At 37.6% G+C, this 23,215-nt stretch overlaps 1 protein-coding gene across 1 annotated transcript in view; it reads left to right on the forward strand.

Moving 5' to 3' along the window:
- The first annotated feature begins 6 nt into the window (after nt 1–6).
- The window catches only part of Smarcad1 (SWI/SNF-related, matrix-associated actin-dependent regulator of chromatin, subfamily a, containing DEAD/H box 1), a 64,062-nt gene continuing 40,853 nt past the window's right edge, over nt 7–23,215 (forward strand). Inside the window, exons 1-4 of the mRNA XM_010643689.2 lie at nt 7–322; nt 12,924–13,098; nt 18,768–18,936; nt 20,376–20,442. Coding sequence (XP_010641991.1) covers nt 133–322; nt 12,924–13,098; nt 18,768–18,936; nt 20,376–20,442 — 601 coding nt within the window. The 5' untranslated portion in view covers nt 7–132. The remainder of the gene's footprint in view (nt 323–12,923; nt 13,099–18,767; nt 18,937–20,375; nt 20,443–23,215) is intronic.

Consider the following 23,215-nt stretch of genomic DNA (forward strand, 5'->3'; position numbering starts at 1 on the left):
TCGCCGGGGGAGCGAGGCGCGGGCTGCGGCTTTGTTGTACATTGTCTTCACGGCCTCTTTCCTTCTTCCTCGCTTCCCCTGCAGATAGTTCATTCAGAGCCCGCAGCCACCAGCGTGGCGTTTTGCACCAATATGAATCTTTTCAACTTGGACCGCTTTCGCTTTGAGAAAAGGAGTAAGGTGGAGGAAGCGCCCGAAGCGACCCCCCAGCCCGCCCAGCCCGGCCCTTCCTCGCCTATCACTCTTAGTGCGGAAGAAGAGAATGCTGACGGGGAAGTGAGCAGAGCAAATACCCCCGATTCAGACATAACTGAAAAAACAGGTGAGTTACAATGGTGCAGTTTGATGGAGCACCGGAAGTATGTTTTGAAGACGAAAGGCAGAAAGATGCTGGCTTTTATTCTTAGTGTCATACATAAGGATGCATTGTCCTCCAGTTTGCATTTGAAATACAGATTGCGGCCGCCTCATACGGCCTCCAAGTGAGCACCTGTCCGCTGTTGTCTGACATTTTTGTGAGTTGTGGGAATGTAGCCCAGTGATGGGAGTTAGGACAGAATTTAGGTCATCCCGGGGTCAGAATGGCTACCTGTAGAGAAGTGTAAGTGATAACTCCTGTAGTAGGCTTTGGAGCTGTTATTTGGCCACAGGTTTTCATTCATTCTCATTATCCTTCAAAAAAATATTGATCACCTACTGTGAACTAGATGTTGATCACGTGCCTGAAGACGGCGCCTGTGTGCAAGCAAAGACCAGATCACTTTCACATATTGCCTGCACTTGGCTTTATGGGTCTTTCCAGAATGCAAGCGAATAATTGATATTTTTCACAGTGAAGAACCCTTTTACCACATTAGCAGATTGCTATAGATTAAAGGCTGAGAATAAGTCTAGAATTAACATTTCCCTTCTAACCTATGTTTATTGGAAAGTTAAAAATTAGAAGCATTTTTGTTTGTGGTTCTTGGTTTATTGTCTTTTGAGACAGTATCTTACAGTGTAACCCATGCTGGCCTCGAACTCAAGATCGTCTTGCCTCAACCTCCAGAGTGCACAGGTGTGCACCGCCACAACCAGCTAGTATTTTTTAGTCACTATTTTTTTAGCTTAGTGCTGAGCACTTACATTTCAACAGTTTGCACCATAACTACTAGATGATACTGTTGTTCACATTTGCAGAAACCATATCCAGAGAGGTTGTTAGGGACTTGGTAGAGCCAGAATGCAAATCCAGGCTTTTCTTTTTTTTTTTTTTTTTTAAACAACAGGGTCTTGCTACGTAGTTCAGGCTGAGTTTGAACTCACAGTGTTAGCCCAAGCAGGCCTCGGACTCAGGTTGATTGTCCTGCCTCAGCCTCCCAAGGGCTGGGATTACAGGTGTGCAACACCACACCTGGCCATCAGGCATCCAATTCTTGAGCGTAATATAATCATTATGTTACACAATTTCTTATGAACGGTGAAAGAAATGTTAGAAGTATTAATGTTTATTTCAGTAATTCTTTGCGGGGAGTGCTAGTGGGATTGAACCCTTGCCCTTGGACTACATCCTAGCCCTCTTTTTACTTCTTATTTTGAGAGTCTTTTTTTTTTTTTTTTTATTGGGGATCTAACTCGGGTCCTTGCGTTTGCATGGCAGGCGGTGGAACCACTGAGCTAAATCCCCAGCCTAGACAGTCTTTCTAAATTGTCCAGGCTCGCCTAGAAATTTCCCTGCCTCAGCCTCCCAGGCATGAACCACCACTCCTGACTAGTAATGTATTTTTTGGATGCAAAACAGTGCAGACATTCCGATAACAAAGATTCAGGCTCAACCTGTGGCTTGGACTTAAGACTTTTGTGTGTGTGTGTGTGTGTGTGTGGTACTGTTTTTGTGAACCTCAGTGTCTTTTTTTGTACAGTACACTTTGTTATATGATACTGTAGTTTTGCTGATTGGATAGTACAGTAGTATAGTGTTCTGTTATATGTTATAGTACTGCATGTAAGAGTTATTCAAATAAAAGCAAAGTCTTCAAGTTGGAGTTTGCTTGGACCATTTCTTTGTTCTGAATATTGTAATGTACATACAGTACTATACACAATTCCTCATTTAGCGGCTGGTTCAGTTAACCACCTAGTTAGAGGACTCTGACTGGTTGTTGAATGAGGAATGTCTGTATAGACACACAGCGTTTAAACTTTTGTGGCCTAAAAGATGGGCGACATATTTCTTCACTCTTGATATCTTTGTTTGCTAGTCCTCTATAAAATGTAGTGATGGGACATTCCTTACAAATTTTTTTTTTAATGATTTGCTGTAAGAGGAACTCGGTGGAATAATTCACAGTCTGTGTTAAGAGGTAATTAAGTCAGATTTTCAAGGGCTCTATCTAAAGAGTTTTGAACCTGTCTAAATGCTATAGAAAATAATGGGTTTTTTCTTTTCTTTTTCCTTTCTTCCATCTTTTGGATTGATCCTAAGCTGAAGGGTTGTTTTGTTTGTTTGTTTGTTTGTTTTTTCTCCTGTTTTTTAAAGATTGCCTCTTGCTGTGTAGTTCTGGCTAGCCTTGAACTCACTATGTAAGTGCAGGCTGGCTTCAAACTCACAGCAATCCTCCTGCCTCGGCCTCCTGAGTGCTAGGATTACAGGTGTGCACTGCCATGCCAGACTTTAAAATAAAGGGATTTTTTTTTGTTTTGTTTTGTTGTTTTTTTTTGAGACAGAGTCTCACTGTGTAGTTCAGGCTGGCCTTGAACTTGCTGTGTAGCCCAGGTTGGCTTCCAATTTGTGGCAGAGTCCTCCTGCCTCAGCCTCCCAAGTGTTGGGATTACAAGCATGCCCCACCATTCCCGTAGGGTATTTAGCACAGAAGTGACATCTGTGTTCTTTCTTTATGTGGATATTTGATTTGCATAACACATGTAGTTATTGTCTAAACATCCAGGTACTATAGGATTTTCCCAGTGGACACTGTTATCTGTTTTTATGTAGCTTAACAGGACAGGAAAGGCTGGTGTTCAAGTAGGGAATATTGAGTCCTTTGAAGCCACTGCTTGTTCATTGTGGTTAATTGTGGGACATTGGACAAGGCATTTACAATGTGGGGTCCACAGTTTTTCTTGTTTCTGAATGGAGAAGCATTTATAAACTGGACTTGAGTGGAATGTTTTATTACGAGTATTTATAATGTGAAAATTCAGAATGTTATACTGTGTTCCTTCATTAAGCATACTCTTAAACTACTCAGTAAACATACTACTCTAAACATACTGTAAACAGTAAACTACTCTAAACATATCTAGTAAATGGGTTTCTTTTTATGTATAAGTTCTCAGAAACTATGATTGCTTTAGGAATAGTTATTAGTCTCAACATTGGGAAATATGAAAAGTTTGTTCTAGGAGTGGCGGGAATCTGTCTTATTGGTAGAAAGAATATTTGGCTTAGAAATGATTATCAAAAATGAGACACTTTTCTTTTTGGTTTTGTTTTTGTTTTTTTCTGACAAGATTATTATTGCCTGGTGTGGTGGTGCACACCTATAGTCCACAGCACTGGGGAGGCTGAGACAGGAGGATCCCGGGCTACATAGTTCAAGGCCAGGCTGAATTACATAGCAAGACCCTTTCTCAAAAAAACAAAACAAAACAAAAAATTACTATATAGTCCAGGTTAGCCTTGAACTTGCTATGGAGCCCAAGCTAGTGTCAACTCAATCTTCTTGCCTGAGCCTGCTGAGTGCTGAGCATACAAATATGTACTCATCTTGCCTGGTCTACCTCTGTGAATTGTGTGCACGAGATAGGCCAGTACCAGGGATTTAACCCAGGGCCTTGGCATTGAACTATATCCCCAACTTAAATTTTTGAGTCTTGAAAACCAAGACTGACTTTAGAACTTGTCATCTTCCTGCCTCAGCCTCCCAAGTGTTGGCATGACAGGTGTGTGCTGTTGTGCCCACTTACTCTTCTTGGCTTTTAAGTTTCAAAACAGTGGTGAGATAGACTATTCTTTTTCAAGAAAGGAAAGAGTAATAGCTTGATAAGAACTCCAGCAAAAAAAAAAATTTTAGGGGATGGAATATAATAGAGAAAAAACAGGAATGAGATATCTGAAAGAGAGGTATTATGAGTATGAGAACTAAAGCAGTTTGACTGTTTAGTTTTGTGAAGGAATCAAAATACATTTTACTTAGGAAGAGAAATTGAAAGAAAAATACACGGGTTCATTGGTCATTTTGAGGATCGGCATAGAGGAAAGTTTAGTGTATGTGCTTGAATTTTTTGGTGAAATAGATTCAGTTGTCTAAAGTGGTTGTTGAAAGTAAGTTACTAGTAAGTGAAAAAATGTATCTGTTATCCATAATCTTTCTTATATAGATGGTGTCATCTTGTATCAGTCATCAGCATTGTCATCTTGACTCCTCTTTGTCTGCTCTGCCTAAAAATTTATTGTGGTCTCTGCCAGTATATGGATATGATCCTTGAGATAGGAGCTCATTATGCCATCCAGGCTGCCCTGGGACTGGATGATCTCCTGCTACAACCTCTTGAGTGCAGGTACAGGCATGCACCACTATAGCATGTATCATTTAGCTTCACAGTTCTGTAATCACTGGACAGTACTCCAGTCCTTTTTACGTATGGGCGGCTAAAATGTGAAAAATGATCAATATCTACAGGTGAACGTTGTTTCTTTAGTTTGCTTAGTTGAAAAGTAATACTTGGTAAAGGGGTTAATGCTGGATTGTTCTAATAGAAGGTACATAAATACTCACTAAAATTATATTTTTGTTTTTGTTTTTGCATTGTTGGGGAGTGAACCTAGGGTTTCATGCATGTTAGGCAAATGTTCTACCACTGAGCTGTACCCTGCAAGCCCTTAAGTGTATTTTAAATGTACTTTGTTTATATTTTCCTTTTTTGCCTTTTAATTTTCATTATTAGCTATTGTTTTCTTCATAACAAAGCATTGTTTTTTTTTTCTCTTAAATTTTTTATTGGTATATTTTAGGTATAAAATAGTTACATTCATCACTGGAACTTGTACCTTCACATAGTATTTCTTGGTTCTTATTTTTTTTCCCCATTCTCTTATCCCCCCTTTAACCCTTCCACCCCTCCCTATTTGAAAAAGTTTTGTTTCCATTTATTTCTTACCTAATTTTTCCTTTCCCCTACTACAAAACATTGTTTTTAAAAAATGATGTAGCATTATATAATGCATCATCTTTTGTGATCCTGGTTTGGTTTTTTTCTTTATTCTTTCAGATTTTTTTGTCTGTGTATATGGCCCTGGTTTTTATTTAGATTTTTTCAAAAAACCAGATGGCATTGTACAGGGTGGGATGTATCTCCCATGGTCCAGCATTTCCCTACTATGCACAAGTCTGCGAGTTCAGTTAGTACTGTTAGCCTTTCAAAAATTTGCATAAACAAAAATAGATACTGTCGCGCAATGTGATGCAACTTGCTGTAAATTAAAAATAGATTTCTTTCACATTTTCCATGTTAGTCCATATAAACTATTTTCTGTCTTAATTTTTTAAATATATGCAGTGTCTTATGCAAATGTATTGCAATTTGTATAGTTTCCTGTTGATGTGTCTTGGCTTTGATTTTCTTCAGGCTTTTTAGTATCAAAAGAACTCTAATGGTCATCCTTTTACATAGATATTTTTGCATATGTACAATGAGTGGGGAAATTCCCAGAAATGGAACTGTCAGATTAAGGGGAACATAAGTAGTGTTTTCATTATTATAATCATTCAACCTAAAAGTTTTACTAGTTTGGCCTGGTACTGTGGTGTGTGCCTAGAATCCCAGCTCTCTGGGAGGCTGAGACAGGGGGATTACAAATTCACCCTAGGGCTATAGCAACATAGTGAGACCCTGTTTCAAAATAAAGGGCTGGGAATGTTACTCTGTGTGAAGGCCCATGCTTTAGTCCCCAGTATTGAGGGGAAAAAGAAAAAAGGAAAAAAAAAAGTTTTACATCAGACTATTGCTTAATTTTTGTCATGTCTATTTTCATACCTAGCTTAAATATATTAAGCCTCTTCAATTTTTTACCAGGCTGTTGTTATTACTGTGTTCAATAATTGCTTGTTATGTTCTTTTAAGGTAGAGTATGTTTTCATAAATGTATTAGTCATTTGGATTTTTGTGTGTGTGTTTCTTTGCTTTTCTCTCTCTCCTTGTCTTCTGATAAATGATTTGTAAATTTGTAGTTGTAATTTTTAAAATTTCATCATGTCTCAGGGCTGCTGTATCAAACTACTATCAACTGGGTAGCTTATAAACAACACACTTCTCACAGTCAAGCTAGTGACCCAGTATCAGGCATTAGCACTTCTGTTGGGGCCCACTTCCCGGAGGAGTTTTTCCAGTGGGATCTCACTGATGGAGGAGGAAGTCTCTGTGGCTTCCTCTGTAAGGCCACTAGTCCTGTTCCCAAGGCCTCTGCCTCTGTGATTAAGTCTTTTCCTGTTGTAGCATTCAAGACACAAGAGAGACCACTGGGAAAAAGGAGGATTTTATTCCAGGTTTTAGTAAACACCAGTTGAATGGACTAACATCCAAAGGAAGAGCCTCTCACAAGAAAAGTTCCAGGTTTTATACATTTGGTGGAAGGACTTGGTCTTTCTAAGATCATAGCAAGCGAGTTTACAGAGACAGGACGAGGGCAGGCAGTTTTGTAATTTAGCTTTGAAAGAAGACAGAGCCTTGTGGATCTTGTGAGAACAAAATGACATTAACTTCGTTTACAGGACATACGTATTTGCCAGTTTTATCTGTACCAGAACAAGGTGTCGTAGTAGCTACAGGGAAGGGGGAGGTGATGGGGTGCTGTCCAAGGCTGGGAAAAATTGTTTTTCTTTAAGTCCTGCTTCACTCCTGGAGGACCCATCCTCAGATCCCATCACCTTGGTGTGAAGGTTTGGTGGAGCCTGCAGACTTTGAGATCGTAACCTGGTTTCCTACAGAAAAGTGGGTTGGGGTTTTCTTTGTTCTTGTTTCTGCTTGCTGTACTGGGAGCTGAACCTAGGGTTTTACAATTAACTACATCCCCAACCTTTTTTTATTTTTATTTTGAGGCAGGGTCTAGCTAAGCTGCTGAGATTGAGCTCATACCTGTGATCCTCCTTCATCAGACTGCCAAGTATCTAGAGTTACAGATTTGAGGCACCGTGCTAGTTACTGTTAGTGTTCTTGATGAGCTTGTTTCACAAAGCATATTATCCTCAGGGCTGATTCATGTTATGAAATATGCTATGTACCTGTTTAAGGCCCTGTACTATTCCGGTGTGTAAACATGTCATATTTTGTTTATCTGTTCATCCATTAATGCACACATGTGTTGTCTCCACCTCTTGACTCTTGTGACATGTACTGCTGTGAATATGGAGTGCACAGATACCTCTTCAATCCTCTGCTTTCAATTCTTTTGCATGTGTGCTCAGAACTGGAATTGCTAGATTGTGTGATAATTCTGTTTTGAGATTTTTGAGGAGCTGCTGTACTGTTCCATAGTTCACACCCCTAATGTTTCTACCCGCTGTGCAGAGTTCCGGTTTCTCCACGTTCTTGTCCATAATTGTTGCTTTCTATATAGTTTTTTGTTTTGTGGGCCCTAGGGATTAAATCTAGGGTTCATGTAGGTTAAGCACTTAATCTACTACTGAACTATACCCCCAGCTACTCTCTCTTTTTTTTTCTTATACCAGGAATCAAACTCAGGATCTTGTGCTTGCCATGCAGGAGGTTCTGTATCTTTAATAATAGCCAACCTGAAGGGTGTGAGTTGGTGCCTGTGCCTTGTGAGTTTTTAACTTTAGTCTTAAATTCATTGTATTATAAGGAATAAAGAGGATGACACGATTTTTCTCCTTGATTCATTATTCTCCATTTAAATAGTTCCAGAATCAGTTGTTGAAAAATCCTTCTTAACTTTAAAATGCATGTATGTATGTATGTATTTATTTTGCTGCCAGGGGATCGAACTTGGGCCCTTGCACTTATGAGGCAGGCACCTGAACCACTGAGCCAAATTCCCAGCCTAAAATGCTTTTATTAATAGTCTGAATCACCATATATATTTGTATACTGTGGGCTGTTAATCTGTTTGCCTAATCATATATTAGTTGCTTTTTGCTTTTATTTCTTTTTCTTTTGAGACAGGGTCTTGATATGTGGTTCAGGCTGGCCTTAAATTTTGGATTCTTCTAACTCAGCCTTGGGAGTAATTGTATATTTGTTTACCAGAGTATTTTAGTTCTTGTATTGTTATGAAATGTAGGTACACACACACATGCGTACAGTATACTTTTGACTTGAAAAGTTGTTTAGAAATGGTATCTGTGGGTTTTGTTTTCCTCTTTAAATTTTCAAGCAGCTAAAACTTTGCATGATTTTATTAACATTTACTTGTAGGGGCTGGGGATTTAGCTCAATGGTGCTGCTGCCTGCCTTGCAAGCACAAGGTTCCAAGTTCAATAACTGGTACCAAAACAAAACAAAACGAAAAGAGTTTACTTGTAATTTTATTGTTTTTTGGCCAGATAATGTGGTCTTTAGGGAATTTACTGAGATTTTCTTTGTGACTTAATATGTAATTAATTTCTCTAAACATTCCAAGAGTGCTTGAAAAGAAGATAATCTAAGTATATTATAGATTTAATTGTATGCCAAATAATAGATAAATTGTACAATTTTTTTTTTCTTTTTTTTCCTTTCGGTACTGGGGATTGAACTTAGGACCTTGTGCTTGTGAGGCAGGTGCAGCACCACTGAGCTAATTCCTGGCTGATGAGTTGTGCTATTTATGTGAGTTGTTTTTCAAAATGTGGACCATAAGTATTTGTCATAAAATAAATTTCTTGAGTTCTGACCAAGTATGTATGTATGTATATATGTGTGTATATAATTTTAATGCAGTAGAATAGAAAATTATCAAAGTGTATCAGTTATAGTAGCATTTTCTGAAACTTGTTTCAGTCATATCAAACTAAAAATCTGTATATTTGGGATTATAATCTAAAAATATGTCTGTTACAGTGGGTTCTAGTCAAAAATATTTGTAAAACACTGTTCTACATGTTATCTCATGTTGTTTGCCTTACTAAAAACAAGTTATGCTGTATGTGAATGCAGTATTTGAGATTAAGTCCAGGGCCTTACACACAGTAGGTAAGCACTCTCCCACTGAGTTATATTCCTACTCCTTTACCCTTTCTTTCTTTTTTTTTTTTGGTACTGGTGATCAAACTCAGGACCGACCTTGTGCTTTGAGGCAGGAGGTAACACCAATGGGCTAAATCCCCAGCCCCTCCTTTACCCTTTCTTTTGGCTTAAATTTGAAATGTTTTCTCCTTTTACATTTCTTACAGTGATGTGTTAGTAATTGCCCTTCAATCTCATATTAAGTATATTCATTGCTTTTTCTAGTACTTTCACCAGAGTCAGTTTATCTTTAATGAAATACTAAAGGTATTTTCCTGTCTAACTTGTCCTTTAAAAAGGACAAATTTATGATATATTTATGTTAGTACTCAAAAGAACTTCCTCATAAACAAGTTGCTGTGTTACAGGGTTGGACATTGTAGAAGGGTACATGACTAGAATATCAAAAGCGGCAAGTTTTTGTAAGTCAGCCTGCCAGGTATAAAGGTTTGTGTGTTTTTATTCTGCTTTGGGAGATGACCTTTACTTGAAGATCATCAAGTTGGTGTAACTGTGTAAAATTCATAAGCTCCCAGTAGTGATTTATTTTTGAACAAGTCTCATGTTAGGCCACTTCAAAAGACACAATCAGTAGTAGGTTTGAATGCTTATTTTGTTTCATGGTATATGGATGTACAGTGGGTACAAGGGTGCTGGAATTGCATATTGGGATATGACTGTCTCCTCCCCACACAGGAGATTTTATTCAGGAAGGCAGATTAGGGAGAGAGGGAAGAGGGGAGAGAAAGGGGGAGAAGAGAGCGGGATATGATTGTCTTGAGCATGTACCACAAACAAAAAGATGCATGTGTTTACTGTAGAGGTTTCCATTACTTTCTGTAATGAGAAAATGTTATCTTCTGATTTTAAATACCCAACAAGATAGTGAGTTTTTCTCTATGTGAAAGGACAGGCTCTTTTCCCTCCTGTTCATTTAGCATTTTGTTTACTTTCTCATGTCACAAGTTATGCCTTACTGTTACTTGTGTAGATGGGCTTCTAGGCCCCTTTTACTTTGATTAGGGCTAGTTGGACTGGGACTTTTCTTTTGTTCCTCAGTGTCTTGGACCTCCTGGTACCTCCTCATATGTGCCTGCAGAAGGCATTCAGCACATGTCAGGTGTGAATAGCAGCAGATGCCTTTCCTTTGTTATTGCTTATGCGTTTTACCTTCTTTCCTCTGCTTTTATATCTGTGTGTGTGTGTGTGTGTGTGTGTGTGTGTGTGTCCAGGCTCCTTTAAGATACTACTTAAAAATACCAGTTTGCTTCAGTTTAAAGAGCATCTCTATGTCAGGAATATCTTTGTAGCCATTGGCACTTACTTTTATTATTGCTTCTAAAAATGGTCCATATAAATCTAAGTGTTCAGCATTATGTTAATTCTAGATTTTTGACTATACTAGAAAGTTGTTTTATAAACACGCTTTCACTGTATCCCAACAGTTTTTAAAGTGTGTTCCCTAAGATCTTCTTATGGTGTCCACAGGTCAAAACTGTTGTCAGTGAATTAAGACCTTCCCCTTTTAACTGATGGTGAAAAACAGTGGTAGGTAGCCAGGTGGTGGTACATGGCCTGTAGTCTGAGCGGCTGAAGAAACCAGCTGCAGACACTTGTTTCAGATTAGCCTAAAACTATGCTACTAGAGTAGGTAGCATACTGAGGCCACACACATCCCCCAAAGTAGCAGTGGTAGGTAAACCTGCTAGTGCTGTAGCACAAATCAAAGGCAAGACTCTAAATGGTCCTAGTATTCATTGTGCACTTAAAATTAAGTGCCACTTTCATGTAAAATTTCTCAGTGAAGGAATAAAAATTTTATTAAATCTAAACTTGTATGGGGAGGGTGGTACATGCCTGTAATCCCAGCATTAGGGAGGCAGATGCAGGAGGATTGATGAGAGTTCAAGGCCAGCCTGAACTATATGTAGCAAGACCCCCTATCAACCCCTCCAAACACTAGCTAGTAGGTTTCTTATTTAATGTTGTGTGAAATACATAGTATGTAGTACCCTTTATTTCATACACTAGTATAGCCACTATCACAAGGAAAAGCATTTGAGCAATTGCTTTAACATGTTTTTCCAGATCTTTTATTAATGCATAGATAACACAGTTTTGGGTTTAGAGGTCCCTGAAGACCATTGGGCCCATGCAGGGAAGCTTCCTGGGTATAAACTGGGTTACCTGGCTACTTTCTTCCATTGTATTAAAACCTGGATATCCTGTACTTGGGTTAAAATTTAGCTCAGAAAGCAGGCTCTAAGGCAGATCCTCCTCTCCTGTCTTTCCTTTGCTGCCTCCTGCCTTGTGGTATTACAAAGTAATACATAGTTCGGAGTTAATTAAAATGCAGAGGCCGGGATGGTGGCGCACACCTGTAATCCCAGCACTCAGAAGGCTGAGGCAGGAGGATTGCTGTGAGTTTGAGACCACCCTGGGCTACATAGTGAGTTCCAGGTCGGTCTCAACTACATAGTGAGACCCTGTCTCAAAAAAACCAAAAAAATTTTATTTAAAATGCAGAATAGGCCAGTGGGTTTAACGTAACACAATGCTAGACATTTTGTCTTATGGTTTCAGACTGCACATTACAACTAATATTTAGGAAACCGTTGCACCAAGTTTGCATTTAGTATCAAAGAATAGTCACAGTAATTTGCCCAGCATGCTTTTTTTGTTTTTCATAAACTTAATTGAAGTACTTGGTTAATGTTATGTACAAATATGGCTGGTGAGCTTCATAATAATTAATATCATTTTGTAACAGTTAATGTGGGAAATGGGAGCTGGGGATTGATTTAGCTCAGTGATTCTGCAGCCTTGAGGTCCCAAATTCGATCCCCGATACCAAAACAAAACAAAATGAAAACAAAAACAGTTAATGGGAGAGGCTAAGCGTTTTAGGGTATAACACTTTATTTTGTACTTCTGAGGCAGTGTTGCACTATGTATGTAGTTCAGGCTGGCCTTCAACTCGCAGCACTGCTCTTGCATCAGCCTTTGATTACTGGGATTACAAACCTTTGCTGCCAGTCCCAGTTTAGTGTACATACAGTATGGCTGCATCAGTTCCATGTGTGTGCATCTTTTATTGTACGGACTAATAGCTCCAGTTATTTGCATCTGTATTTTTGTTTTGGTTTGTTTTTGTTTTGTTTTGGTTTGTTTTTTGTACCGGCGATCGAACTTGTGTCCTTGCACTTGCAAGGCAAGCAGCAGAACCACTGAGCTAAATCCCTGGCCCTGAATCTGTATTTTACAGGTGAGAATACAAAGGTCCAGAGAAATGAAGAAATAAGACAAGAGCCTAATGTTCTGGACTTGGATGTCCAAGGTGTGCTGAATGTGAACTGAGTGCTAGGAAATAAAAGCACAGAAAGAAAAAGATTACATTGTAAGACACAAGACTGTTTTATAATTTCTACTAAGGTCTTGCTTGTGAAATAAAATCATTTAGTACCAGCATTGATGGACTTTTTTTTTTTTTTAAGTAGTAGGATTTTTTTTTTAATTTTAGAAGGGAAATAATACGTGGAATTACACAGTTATAATTATTAAAAACAAATTTAAGGGCCAGAGAGTTAGCTCAGTGGTTTCACCGCCTGCCTCGTAAGCTCAAGGTCCCAAGTTTTATCCCCAGTACCAAAAAGCAAACTTGGTTTTCTCTTTTTTTTTTAGTAATTCAAAATGCCTTTCTTTTTTTTTTTCTTTTACAGAAGATTCTAGTGTTCCAGAAACTCCAGAGAATGAAAGAAAAGCAAGTATATCATATTTCAAGAATCAGAAAGGAATCCAGTATATTGATTTGTCTTCTGATAGTGAAGATATTTCCCCAAATTGCTCCAGTACAATTCAAGAGAAAAAATTCAACAAAGACACTGTGATCATAGTGTAAGTTGCACAGTATATTTGTTATATTTGCCTTGTAGAAGATCTTTCAAGGAAGAGATTCAATTTGAAATATTTTGATGACTTTTTCCCTTTTCTTTGGCCTTTGTGAGGTACATCTTGGTTACTTTTTCTCTTAACTTGTAGACGAAGTACAAGATGTGTTTGCATTTCTTGGAAAACTAATTTTCAGTAAAAGACTTAATGAGGACAGATATTGTTTGTAACCCTCCCAACAAAGGGATATTATTTTAGCTAGTACCTTTAATCATCTATAACTGCTTATAATTTGTTCTTGAGTGCTTACATGTAATCATCTTAACATATTTATTGGGTGATCAGGGATACAGAAATGAGCAAACTCCAAACCCTTGCCCTTAAATTCTAGTCAAAACAATAAAATTTACAGCATGTCAAAGAATTAAGTGTCATAGGCAGAAGGAGCAGGAAGTAGGAAGTCCAGGATGAGGGCATGCTTTCTGAGGAACATGGTTGGATCCTGGGACAGTACCACTGGGTCACCCTCAGTGAGCTAAGTGGGTTTGTGATGTTTGCAGTCCAGGGTGCACATGGAGATGTAGGAGTCCAGGGAGTGTTGGTTTGATTTTTCAAGCCCTATGGTCATAAGAAATCATGAAGGAACACTAATATAATTGTAGGTCTGAGGCATTCTGGATTTTAGAATCAGGGAAAGGGGAAGAAACTTGTAGAAGATTATAAGAAGGAAAAGCCATCAAGGTGAGAGTCTGTGGTGTTAGAAAGCTAAGCAAAAAAAGTATGAAAGGTCAGATTTGTTTATTGCAGACAGTAAGATGAAGACTTCCTCTTAAATTGAGCATTTTACTCAAAGCCAAGGTAAATGTGCTTCATCCTGAAATTCTCTCTGAAATAGTGAAAGTCTTACTTATGTGGTTCACCCTGAGGAGAATGGCATTATAGTTTCTTTCACATACTGTTTTTTACTTTTCATTGCAAAGAAGTTTTAAATATACAGTGATGTTGTAAACGTAATATCTCCCACAGTCCTTTGAAGAAGTCATTCATTGTTATAATTTCCTGACATTTTATTCTCTTATTCATAAATAATTAGAAATACACTGAACAATTTGTGATATTTTGTGTTTATTTCTGAAGAATAAGGTCATTAATTTACATATAATAATATTTCACATTCAGAACACCAGTTAATTAGTACAATACTAACTCCCTTTTACTAAATTTTCCTAGTAATGTCATTTGTAGCATTGCTACCTAAAAGCACAAATTTATACTTTAGGTAGCTAGAAATGATGATCAGGTTACTGATTAATTCTCTAAGACAGTCTTGAGCAGAGGAAAAAAATGAAATCAGCTCAACTAAGCAATTTTCTTAAAAATACGCTTTGTTTATCTTCCCATTTCTTCCATTGATGTGAACACATGAGCACGAGTAGGGAGACGACTAGCAGTCGGTCCTCAGACCGTGCTGTGAGCAGTACTTCCTAATATTTTCTCAGTAGTGCAAATTGGCTTTAGTTTATCCTACCTCTTTAGTTACATGAAATTTGGAGCAGTTTTTCCGCAGTTGTTTTTGTGTGGGGGAGGGTTTTTTCTCACGGTATTTACCTTTGATATTCAGGGCAGATTTTCTTAGAGGGCTGAAATTGGCTTTATCCAGTGTCTCTTCATGATTAAATTTAGGTTAAATGAATTGAACACTGCATAAATGATTGTGTCCTTCACACTGTGTCATGTTAGGAGCCAACTGATACTCATGTGTTGTGTTATTGGTGAAGTGAGATTTGCCTGATCTGATTTCAGTGGGCCCAGCCAAATTTTTCCTGTGACGTTGCCATTTTCGCTTTTGTGGTAATTAGCATTTGCTGGAGAGGTGCTTTAAGATTGGGTAATAATCCTATTTCCTTTTACTGTAATCATAGTATCTATTGATTCTTGCCCTCTGTTTTGACAGTGGTAGTTGTAGAATGGTGGTATTTTGACTAGTATTCTGGAATTTAGTACTTATTTGGTATTATACTATGAAGAACATTTTCCTTTCTCACGATGTATTCGTGTATATTTTTATGTAGAACAATAAATATCGACATGGAATTGTGAATGTTTATTCTGTGTCGTATAGTCTCTTAACTATCGTTCAGATTGATGCATATTGCTCAGTTTTGTCACAGGAGGGCCCTTTCTAGCAGGCTGTCTGGTGTATCTTTGAGAAATTCCTCTCATTTTTCTTGAGCCTTGCTGTTTCAGCCCAAGAAGTTCCAGATTTGCATTCTATTTACACTAGCCCTGAAATTAGAATCGGCACTTAGCTCTGGTTTCTGGGGAATGATATATATATATTTTTAATGATAGCCTATTTATTTATTTATTTTGTGGTACCAGGGATCAAACTTGGGACCTTGCACTTGTGAGGCAGGAGGCAGAACTACTGAGTTAAATTCCCGGCCCTGGAGAATGTTATTTTTAAATCTGAGTTCTAGATATATTCTTTCCTGGCAAATGGGTGTTGTCCCCCCACTTTTTAAAAAACTATAATATATGAAATATTAACAGGATTCAAAAAATCAAAACCCTACAGAGGAGTCAGGCATGGGCACACACTTACAATCCCTGCTCCTTGGGAGGCTGACTAAAGATGGAGGGCTCCAGGAGAATCAAAGTATAAGACCAGTCTGGCAACTAGACAAGACCTTGTCTCAAGCTAAAAAAGAAAAAGCGCTGGCATGTAGCCCAGTGCTCCTTGGGTTCAGTCTCTAGTACCACCCAACCCTAATGAATAAAAGAAAAAAAGAACTCTACAAAAAAGATACTTAGACCAATATATCCTACTCACTCCTTCTGTCCCTTCTCCCACCCCTTCCCTCCTCAGAACTGACTACTTAGTTTAGCTGCTGCTGCTGCTTTTTTTTTTTTTTTTTTTTTGAGACAGTGTCTCATACAGTTCAGGCTGGTCTTGAACTCACTGTGTAGCCTAGGCTGGCCTTGAACTCCCAGTGATCCTCCTCCCTCAGCCTCCCCAAGTGCAGGGATTACAGGCGTGCTCTACCATGCCTGGCTAAGTTTAGCTTCTTGTTATACTTTGGTTTTCTTTCAAGTATCTTTTTCTCCTTGTTTCTTAACAGAAAAGATGTGTGGATAGTGATTGCCTTTATCCACATCAGATACATTCCCAGGTCCCCAGGGGACACCTGGATTCACTGTGGAGTTTACTCTATGTCCTTTCAAAGCCCAATTTATAAGTTAGGGACAATAAGATATTAACAACAAGAACTAATTTATACAGTCATACTTTGGTGCTCAACTGTTTTTGTTTTTGTTTTTGGTACCGGGGATCAAACTTGGGTCCTTGCCGCTTGCAAGGCAGGCGGTGGAACCATTGAGCTAAATCTCCGGCCCTAGTGCTCAACTGTTTTGAAACTCGTTGAATTTGGTACTCAACACATTTTGATACGAAAATTTTGTCCCAGTTCTCGTTGTGCAGGCTAAAACTTAGCAGTGCTATTGGCCTCTGACCAGCCACCCTTCCAGACAAAGTGATTTGTTCAGTACTTGATTTTGGTCCTCGTCACACCACCAGGAACCGGCTAACAAGTAGCAGGATACCACTGTGTTCAGATTTCATGTACTTCGCTGCTGGTTCTTCAGACCGGCATCCAAACAGATGTTAGGATTGACTATTTTAAATCCAGAATGGTTTACTCCCACACCTCCTCTTCCTATGGCTTTAACTTATTGAAGAGATTCTTTTCTGACAAAATAGATTTTTTTCTTTTTTCTCAATGTTACTGAATTTTATTCCTCTATTGTGTTTTTTGTAAACTGTAAGTTAAATCTAAGACACAAGACTTCTGGGACAATATAAATGCTACCTCCATAGGTACATGAAAATGTCCTATTATGAGTGGTCGTGATTCTCATCACAGTTAAAATTATGATAGCCAGAAGAGTAAAGACCTTTGAAAATGTAGCCAGGGCAGAAATTGTAAGAATTTCAGCTTGAATACCTTCATTTTGAGATAGGCAAGTAGGTAGCAGAGACTGTAGTGAGGTATAATGAGAATTTGAAGTTAAGTACATTAAGAATGAGAAGTCTGGCTATAATAATGGACAGAAGGAAAAAAATTAATGGATAATTATCTTCTAACACTTGAACAACAGGTATAGTGATAGAAGAGATTTATTAACTGTTTAGAACAGCTTCTCAGAATAAAATTCATGAAGTCAACGTTGCAGTTTCTAAAAATACATACTCTTGTGCAGGCATAGTGTACACACTTGGAATCCTAGCACCCAGGAGGCTGAGGCAGGAGAATCTCCATGAGCTCTGGAGCCTAGCCTGCACTATGTATTAAGTTCAGGGTTAGTCTGAACAAGACCCTGTCTCAAAAAATAAAATAAAAATTCCTAATCCTTGGGAATTTGCTTTTCACTGTTATTAGCTGATTCAGGGTTTCACTATGTAGTTCAGGCTGGCCTTGAACTCTGTGTAGCCCAGTCTGGCTTTTAGCCTGTTCTTACACATCATCAGTACTCTAAGAGATGACAACAGAATTAATGTGAATACCCACAGAATGACACTGTTTATATCTGTTTTAAAAGAGCTGCCCTGCTACTTAGCAAAATCTCCTTTTGCTGGTATCAGGAGTATGCTGGAGTACATTCCCACCTTGCTGTCTTTCTCTAGTGTTAACGTTTCTACCCACTTTTACTCGAGTTCTGATGTCTAAATGCCTACCATGTTAGGAAAACAAAATTTCGAACAGATGTTTGGGGCTTAGGGGTAAAAGAGTAAAATTTGACTTTAAATTGTCAAACATACAAAATGAAATGGAAAAGAATTAAAATTAGTTGTCGGAAAAGAAACCCTCATATGAAATAAATGCTTCCTGTCTGCTGAGGCAGTGTTTTGTTCCTGGCAGAAATACTTAAATAAGACCATTCTGACTTTAATCCTTAGCTCCTAATATCTACATAAACCATCATCAACCCCCTGCCCTTTGTGGTACTAGGGAATGAACCCAGGGCCTTCACACTGAGGAGCTACATTCCCTCATTTTTTATATTTTTTACTTTGAAACAAGGTCTCATAAGGTCGCTAGGTTGCCCTGGCTGGGCATTTCTCCTGTCTCAGACTCCCCGAGTTCTGAAGTTACAGACATGTGCCACTATGCCTGGCTTAGGGTTCCTACTTTCTCAGGAGTAGAAAGACAACTTTATGTAACATGCAGAGCATTGACTAAAGAAGGTAATTCCAGCTAGTTCCCCTTTTTCATGTTTTTCATCCCAGCCCAGGTAATTTGAGATTTTCTTCAAAGCATGCTAACTTTGTTAATGGAGATTTTACTTATATAACTATATTGAAATGGAAAGTTCTTTTATTCTGATAAATATAGATTTCACTTACTGTTGAAAAGACTTGCAGATGTTCTGTATTATGTACACATATAGACAGTATAATAAAAAATTGCAAAAGCTGGGTGTGGTGACACACACCTGTAATCCCAGCACTCGGGCAGCTGAGGCAGGAGGATTGCTGGGAGACCAGCCTGGCCTACACAGTGAGATCCAGAGCAGTCTGAACTACATAGTGAGACTCTGTCTCAAAAAACCAAAACCAAAAAAAAAAAAAATGCAGTGCATTAAAGATGTCTTTTCCCCTCCAAAAATATTTTTAGTTCTGAACCGTCTGAAGATGAAGAGTCCCAGGGCCTTCCTCCCATGTCACGAAGAAATGATGGTATTTCAGAATTGGAAAATCTTTCAGAACTGGAAGATCTTAAAGATGCAAAACTTCAGACCTTGAAAGAACTTTTTCCACAAAGAAGTGATACTGATTTACTTAAGGTTGTACCTTTTATAATTAGTTGTAGCTGTAATGATAAAAGTCTCTCTTGAGTCCTTGCTGTTGTTAGTGGTAGATAGGTATTTTCCTGAAGATACATGTTTGAAGATAATTATTTTATGTAGTAAAGATAAATGCTTGAAATTTATTTCATGACAGTCATAGCTCATTAATAGGGAAGTTAACTCACCTGAAGTAATAAAATAATCTTGCTCTTCCAAGCCCCTAGGTGGCGAGGTTTTCTTGTGTTTGAGTGTTTCTGTGATGGGGCTCCTTCCCCCAGAAGCACTTATGTAAGTTAAGTCCCTTGTAGTTAAAGACTGTTGTCCTACTCATCAGTGTCTGAAATTCTGGAGATTCAGTGATCACTCACTGTAAAGGGGAGCACTCTCTGGAAGTATTCTGTGCTTCAAGTGATTCTCCCAGCTCAAGAGAAAAGTGACATTTAGAAATCATTATACAAATTTTTATACACATGTAAAAGAGCTCAAGAAGTGATGAAATATAAATCTAGCCCTAGGCTCAGCAAGGGTATGCTTTCACTATTTTGAAAATGTAAAGGGTCTCATAAAATGTCAGAGATTCCAAGATTAGGAAAAGCTAGTATGGAGGAAAGCATTCTTATATTTGCCTGTGGCTGTTGGATTTAATATAAAAACGGCTTATTAAAAAAGTAAGGACTACAGTTATCCAGTACTTGCCTGTCGTACACAAGTTCCTGTATTAGTCCCCAACACCACCCCCATAGAATCTTTTAAAAATAAGTACCTTATTAGAAATACGGGAAACTAATGAAGAAAATATGAGAGATTTAGTTTCTTCTGAAATCTGAGCTGTCGATGGTATAAAAAAAGTATGTTGCAACTGTTGTGTGAGTTTTATATTCATTATATTTTTGAGGAGTTTCAGGCCATTCAGAAATAAAGTAAAACTCAGGAGTCCTTTCTTTCATTCTTCTTATGAAGAATTGGATTTTTATAAAGACCAAAATTGTGCCTTCTTACTCTAAAAATAAAAAAGGAGTATAAATGTCTATCAGTGTACCTCTTGCTTCTTCCTGCATTTTCCTTCCATCTCCTTGTCCTTTTTCTTTTTCTCTCTCCTTTGCACACACAGTGCCGGAAACATATAAATAGACGTTTTCAAGGCTTTAATAAAAAGCCTTAAAATAAAAAAGACCTGAAAAATATTTATGTATCTATGTTTTATTCTTTGTAGTGATGAATAAATCATATGCATTTTAAGATACACTTAGAAAAGTCCAGACTTTTTAAATAACCAGATTTTGTGAAAAATTATCATAGGACTTCCTGCGCTTAATCCAAAACACACATTTACTCCACACTGTCTGTTATTTAATATTGTCTTAAATATTTCAATAACTTTGTGAACTAATTCTTTCAGTGGTTTTTTAAACGTTTGTCTTTTCTTTTTCCGTTAGTTGATTGAATCAACAACCACTATGGATGGAGCCATCGCTGCTGCCTTGCTAATGTTTGGTGATGCAGGTACACTTGGCTGAGTCTGAGTCATTTGGTTTACTAGTTATATAATAATAATATCTTACTACCACTACTCTGCAGTTCTCCTAGCACTTACGTGAATTCTTATTAGTACCTCCAATTTTTTTAGATGAAGAAACTGAAACTTCAAAAGGTTGAGTAACTTAACTGAGGTCGTATAGCTCCTTGGAAACCAAACTTGTAGGTTGATTCCCCCACCCTCTAAAGAAGGAGAGGGACCAGCTTCTCATTGTTAACTGTTTGTTTTCTACAGACTAAATCCCATAACAGTTTTAGAAGGTAAATTTTCTTTTAAAATTGCACTGTGGTTTTATTTACAGGTCTACAAACCTGAGGTGGTAGGAATTAATGTCTTGTAGAAAGTCCATGCTAGCAATCAGCATTCCTTCACTGAATCAATATTTATGTTATGTTTCAGGCTTCTGATAGAAAAATAAATGTGTTTAAAGGAGTTTGCACTATAGAAAAATCTTCAAATTTTTAGCAAATGCTACCTTGATTTTTTTATTAACTTATATATATCAAAAAAGAAAAAGAAAATGAAAAAAATCACCTGCAGTCCTAGTGCTGAAAAGCATTTAAAGTAGGTAATGAAAATAACTCTGTACTCTATTAACATTTTCCTGTACATGTTTTCCACATGTACACCAGAGTGTAAAACATTTATAATGAACAGCTTATTGGTACAGTTAGGTATCTGATTATTTTAAATGGCTTTATGACATAATTTGTGACTGCCCATAGGGTTAGTTTATTAATCATTTTCCTCTTACCATTTGTTTCCATTATTAACTGTCTTTTTACCAAAAAAATTTTGGTAGGCTAAATTTCAAACTTAAGTTCCTAAAAGTGTGCACATTTTTACATATATGTATTTCTCTGCTTTGTTCAAAGTTGTACCAGTGTATGCTTTCATTAACTTTGTGTGATGCATGACCCTTTCCCTAAGTGTATTTTTCTGCTTTTGTAGAGTATGGAGCATTGAACCGAGGGCCTTTGTGCTGAACTGTACCACAGGCTCTTTTTAAAATTTTTATTATTTTGAGATGGGGTCTTGCTGAGTTGCCCAGTTGCACAGGCTGGAATTGAACCTAAAATCTTCCTGCCTTGCCCCCCAGAATGCTGGGGTTACAGGTGTGCACCACTGAATCCAATTTAAATTTGTTTTAGAATTTAAGATACACACACAAATATAAAATAAGTTCCTGTAGGCCAATCATGTTTCTTCAGCAGTTATTTAACCTCATTTTCTCTCTGCTCAGCAGATTGATTGAAGTGGATCCTAAACATAATATTTCATGCATATGAAATACTTAAAACCTTTCATTTTCTCCAGTTTAAATAAGGGGACAGTATTGTGTGGATACCACATACACAGAATATCAAGATACTTTGGTTTTCTGCTTAATACCTGTGTGACCTCTGGGTAGTGTTGCCTGACTCTTCTGTGTTTTTTTCTTAGTAGTAAAATAGTATACAGTGTTGTTGTCAAGGGCAACTAATAAAAGTCAGTGTAACTTCCCTGCTGTGGTGCCTGGTATGTGCTCAAGTTCTTAAAGACCTTGTGATGAGAGAAAATGTACAGGAGAGAGTTGGCTTATTTTCCTCATTAGTGTATCTCTAGTACCTACAGTATTTTAGAATCTTTTGAAAAGATGGTAGACCCAGTTAATATTTGTTGAGTTGCTTGGAAAATGTCACATGATCTTTCCATTGAAAACAGGTTGTGGAATGATTGTTCCTTAGCAGTCTAATCCTTTTTCTGTAGCATTTTCTATCTGAGTTACTCATCAATTTAGCAAATATTTCTTATGCCCCTAGCACATGCTGTTCGAGACTATGAGGGTAGATAAGGAACCCAAAGGAACAGAACCCTCAGCCTCATGAAGTTTATGATCATCACTTGAGGTTTTTTTCTTATTCTTGCTCTGAATATTCTGTCTTTTTTTAAAGTTGACGAAGTATAAGAAAGTGGGATTTTTTTTTTTTTTAAGTACACTTTCTTGCAGTGTTGGGCTGGACAGAACAGTTTCAAAGTTCTACTCTGTCTTTTTTTAAAGTTGACAAAGTATAAGAAAGTGGGATTTTTTTTTTTTTTTAAGTACACTTTCTTGCAGTGTTGGGCTGGACAGAACAGTTTCAAAGTTCTTAGAGTACACTTTTGGTAATGTATAAATGATGCTTTTCTAACTGGAAGATGAGATAATCTTTACTATGTTGATACAGGGAATGGTTATATTTTAGGGTATTTGTAGCAAGAGGCCTTTTAAAAATAGCCATCTTCACAAATCATGATATCAGACCTGTGTTTTACCACAAATTAAAATCTTCCATAAATAACATGACTCTACATATTAAGCTATAAGGGAGTTTTTACATAATGTATTTTGAAAGTTTTTGGTTACAAAAACTATATACCCAAAATTTGTACCCTAGTTTAGAAGGTAAAAATATGAATTTATTGGTGTTATGTTTGTAGTTGTGGTTTTTTTTTAGAGAAGAAACGTATCTAAATGACATGGCATAAATTATCTACTTTGAAGATGTTTTCCAGACTTCAAATATTACTTAAAGTACTTAACTCTAGGGCCACGGATTTGGCTCAGTGGTTCTCCCACCTGCCTTGCAAGAGCAAGGGCCCAAGTTCGATCCCTGGTACCAAAAATAAAAATAAATAAAGTACGTAACTGTAGCAGATATACAGGTGATGGTATGGTTTTGTTTTCCCATTTCTAAGGCGAATGCTGGAAATGAGTGC

The sequence above is a fragment of the Fukomys damarensis genome, unplaced genomic scaffold (genome assembly GCF_012274545.1).
Source record: "Fukomys damarensis isolate Sample0158 unplaced genomic scaffold, DMR_v1.0_HiC HiC_scaffold_32, whole genome shotgun sequence".
Taxonomy (NCBI): Eukaryota; Metazoa; Chordata; class Mammalia; order Rodentia; family Bathyergidae; genus Fukomys; species Fukomys damarensis.